The sequence below is a fragment of the Octopus bimaculoides genome, chromosome 14 (assembly GCF_001194135.2).
Source record: "Octopus bimaculoides isolate UCB-OBI-ISO-001 chromosome 14, ASM119413v2, whole genome shotgun sequence".
Taxonomy (NCBI): domain Eukaryota; kingdom Metazoa; phylum Mollusca; class Cephalopoda; order Octopoda; family Octopodidae; genus Octopus; species Octopus bimaculoides.
In genome coordinates this window covers 21,036,084-21,040,827 of record NC_068994.1, presented here as the reverse complement: position 1 = coordinate 21,040,827, position 4,744 = coordinate 21,036,084, and the positions used below count along the sequence as shown (strand labels likewise).

The following is a 4,744-nucleotide window of genomic DNA, read 5'->3' as shown; positions in this document are numbered from 1 at the left end:
AAGACAGGAAAACAAACAGAAAAGGCTTTACGGCCAGACGAGAAAAATTATGTGTGTATGAACGCGATGAGGCACGGAACCGAGAGAGACAAAGTGGTGGCGTGCGTTGCTTGGCGAAAGCCAAGGAAGGAAAGGATTATTGACCGGAAGCATGTGACCATGCCAGTGTAAAGGGAAGAGAGAGAGTGGTAGAGGGAGAAAGAGAGGGAGGAAGTAGAAGAATAGGTGAGCAACGAGAGGAAAAGAGAAAGAGAGGAAATACGAGGGGGAAAAGGAGAGAGAGAGAGAGAGATACTTCAAAATGATGTGAACATAAATGACAAATTTGCTGATGAAATCAGAATAATACTGAAATATGTAAAGAGTTGTCTCTCACATTTACTGAAAAATAATGGAAAAGACATCTTTTTTCTTATTGCCTATTTACTTTTAGTTATCTTTTTAATGTTGGAAGCATTAAAAAGCCAGTTGCAAATAAATATATGGTGAGAAAAAAGAAAAAAAATATTAGTTAATTTGTTGGTCCAGGAAAATAGAATTGTTTTAAAAGAAAATAGTGGCTGTCAATTGTTAATTGTTTTTTTTAATCATATATTTATTTCTGTTTAACATTTTTCAAACTCTATACATTAAAAGCATGGAGTTTAAACACTAACTTAAATACTGTTTCTTATATAGATAGCATCTTTGCATAATTTCATTTTTAATAACTGAGAAATTTTAAAGCAGATGAGAAACTTCTAAATGGTATTTTTTACTCTTGGTAGGTCCATCATCATCAGCATCATTGTATAAAGTCCATTTTCCATGCTGGCATGGGTTGGTCAGTTTGACTAGAGCTGGTAAGGCTAGGGGCTGCACTAAGCTCAGTTGTCTGTTCTGGTATGGTTTCTAGGGCTGGATGCCCATCCTAATAACAAACCACCTTACAGAGTGTACTGGGTGCTTTTTACGTGACACCATCACTAGCATCAATTCTTGAGTACAAAAAGGTGTCAGATATCTTGGTCCTTAGTCATCTCCGTTGTAAGGCCAAGTGTCTTGAGATCAGCTTTCAGTACTTTGTCCCATGTCTCTTCCAGAAATTCTATCCACTTTAAGCGATCGGCACTTCTGTATGCAAACTGTCTACATCAATATGCATTACATGACCAAATTAGCAGTGTCTTCTCTCTTGTACACTGCATCTAATTCCTCTTATGTCCAACTTTTCTCTCAATACAAAAGTGCTCTGTTGCACATGTACACTAACATTGCACATCCAGCAGAGCAAAATAGCTTCATTCCTCTCTAACCTTCACATATCTTCTGCATTCAAGGTCCACATCTCACTATCATGGAGCATTGCTGTTTGTAATGCAGCTTAAGGCCATTTCAACTTTTACTGAAACAATTTTAATTCCTTATTTCCATTAAACCTTTCAGGAAGTATACTCCCTTCTAGGAAATTAAACTACTTAAAACAACTGAGAAGAAAGAGGGCGAGAGCATCTTTAAGGGTTTTTAGATTTACCTTGTAACTGTGAAATTGTTTTTTCAAATTCTGCAACAATCAGCCTGAAATAAAATAATATCATTCTATCATATACAACGAAATGACAAAACAATTAACAAGAAAACATATGCTAACTCTATTCTACAACAACTATTTAATGATAATGTAATATATAGCAACTTTAATGAATATTGCAACACACATTCCAGTGAGAGACTGCATCTTGGAAATTTGTTCAAGTTCATATTTTCAGCCAAACAAATCTATATTGATAAAATCAGTTGTTTCAAAAGCTTAGACTCAACACAGGTGAATTTTCCTCTTAAGTTAAAAAAAAGATCCTGTAAATTTGCTTTAAAGGCAAATTATTGCTTCAGTATCAGAGATCTGTCTTAACAAAAAGTACAATTACTTAACAATTTAGTACTTATAATTCTAAATTTGGCCTAACTTATTCATACACATAAAAGATAAAAGAATAAACTGTTTTGTTTTTGCATTGTAATTAATTTTGACGTTGAGTAAAATATTTGGTACTCTTCATTAATTTATTGATAAATTAAACTGGAGTCTGAAGTATAACTAAAAGGTCTTAGATGGTACTAAGATGGACTTTTTAACCAACTGAAATCTCATGCTATTCTTCAAGTAATAATGAGATTTTAATTTAGATATGAATTTAATACTGGTTGGTTGGGTTGTTAACATTAGAAATCAAACTACAAGAGGGTTCAGTAGTGAAAGGTTTATCTCTTATTCAATTGAGGTGATTAAAACATCACACACTTTGGTTAAACTAGGCAGGTTAATATTTTGGGAGGTACCAATTAAAAAAAAAGCTTTGATAATTTAAAGGACATAATCTTAATGAAAACAACAATTATTTACACAAAAACAAAATTTCTTCCAGAAGTGTTTCTATATGAGCAAGATAGTTGTCAACTACCTACAAACTGACCTTACCTAGTAATGGTACTGCTTCATTTGATAGTTACTAGATGTAAAAGAATTAAATGAAGATATTGATGACTCTGTGAAAGATGTGTAAGGCTCACATACAAATTTATCTAACCTGCTCTGTGATGGAAAAAATGGTTATCTAATTTTTGAAAATAGCACTTAGAGATTTAAAGGTTGAAATGTTAAAGCTGTGAATTGATTAAGAACAGATGAGTTGATACATTCAAATGAATGTCTCTAGGCAAAGAGCATCACTTTATTTTCTTCACCCAAGCTAGTTGAAAATGCGTTCCTATCATATCAGAAGTTCAGTGGTCAATGTTAAGGAAGCCATTCAACAGAAATTAGTAGAGTAAAATAAAAACAACACCCAGCCACAAAAACTCACCCAAAATATTTGAATAAGAACAGCTATCAAAACCCAGTTATTAAGAACAAGAATGAAGTTAATATTTAAACTATGATTAACTGACCTCATATCTTCATTGGATTGTTTCAAGTTCCGACATTGGTCATCAAGTAACATAATTCTCTTTTCATGGTCAGTGATACGACGCTCCTTCTCTGCCAGCTTCTTGCTCCAATCCTTCTCCTTTTGGAGTAGCCGCGTCTGAAATTCCAGCTCTTGTTCCTGCTTCATTTTGTTCCACTCTGATTGCGAATATTTCAGAACCTGTTTCCACATTTGTGGAAGAGAGAATAAGAGGTACATTTTAGTATATATAGGATACTTATCTTTATACCATGCTCATAACAAAGCTAGATAACAATTGTATAACAATAAAAGAATCCTTTATCATCTAAAATTGAAATGCTTAAATTCAAAGAGCTAAAACAAAACCTTAGACTTCCTTTGCATTTAATTTTTGATATTTCACACATAGGATTTCTTGGAACTTTAGATATTTCCATGAATTGCTGAGAGAAATTATTTGCAGCAGTTGAGTAAATGTAGTACTGATTAATGTTCTCAGCCTGGAAATAAGTGCAATGCAATATTTGTGGGAAAAACTGGGTAGTTTAGTTATTCAAATTCCATATATCTATCAAATGAAAACAAAGACACCAAACATATAATGAGTAAAAGAGGGTAATAGTATGGCTTTGCTATAAGGAGGTTTCATAGGAAAGATTTTGTATGTAATATATATATTTATTATATATATATATATATATTGTAATATATTAACTTATAATACTATAAAGCAAACAAAGTATGACAAAATAACTATTCAATTTAGACAAATTGCACTGATTTTGTCAGAGTTTGCATTTAATCTTTGTAATTGCTGAAAGAGCTTTTAGGAGGAAGATGCTTTTCTCTTGTGTAATGTTACTGAAATTAAAATATCAACTTGTTGATGGTGCATTTTTATCTGGTATCAACTTTTCCAGCAACATTTTTTCCCAGTGAGTCAACGAGGATGCCTCTGGGTGGTCACCTGACCTATTAGAAATATCACTTGACTGTTTTAAGTAAGGATACACTGTGTAATGTTGTCAGAGGTATGACCCTAAAAGGAGTGGTGGTCATACCTAGAAATCCTTTGATCATAAGCCTGCTTGATCAGGGTTGTTCTAAGGCTGAACAACATTGTTTTCTAATCAAATTTTACATTAAAAGAGTTTATGTATACTTATAAGTATACTAACAAAGTAGCATACTCCACTCTTACTTATTAAAAGACATTAGACAATGTTGTTCAACATACATTAAGATGGAAAGGACATGAGTGGAATGCTTTTTATCATAGGTCTGTTTGATTAAACTTGGGGCTAAACAACAAACACAGAAATGTCAAAAATAGCCCAACAGAATATTCTGTGATTCAGGAGTACCACCTTACATTAATTCAACTACAACTCGTTTATTATTCAACTAATGGCACTTTGTAAATCAAAGATCAATTCGAACCTGACTGTAATATTAGTGGAGTAATTTTGTGGATCATTCTGCTACAAAGTATGAGGGAGGCCTCTTGTAGCACATCTGGATTACAACTTTAAACAATGTCCAACACTGTCTATTAGACAAAATTTACCAGATGGTGTAATAAAAAAATGATGATTCTCTCATGGAATTAAAACAAAGATGTCTTTATATATATAAATAAATCAATTAGAGGTTATGTTGGCCTCATGAAGGGAAGCTGTCATCCAAGGAAACAGTGGTTCAATACCTAACCCAGAACCATGTGGTTGGTAAGTAAGCTACTTACAGCCAATCCTTTATATAATATATACATATTATATATGTATATAATTTTTAAACAAGAATATTATGGACAG

At 32.8% G+C, this 4,744-nt stretch overlaps 1 protein-coding gene across 5 annotated transcripts in view; it reads right to left on the bottom strand.

The window, feature by feature from the left end:
* LOC106876125 (protein PFC0760c) overlaps positions 1-4,744 on the bottom strand; it is a 385,512-nt gene that overhangs the window by 11,806 nt on the left and 368,962 nt on the right. For all 5 annotated transcript variants that reach the window (XM_052972740.1, XM_052972739.1, XM_052972741.1 and 2 more), the window contains 2 exons: positions 2,929-3,128; positions 1,514-1,557 (listed from right to left, as the gene is read on the bottom strand). In XM_052972740.1, the coding sequence (XP_052828700.1) occupies positions 1,514-1,557; positions 2,929-3,128 (244 nt within the window). The remainder of the gene's footprint in view (positions 1-1,513; positions 1,558-2,928; positions 3,129-4,744) is intronic.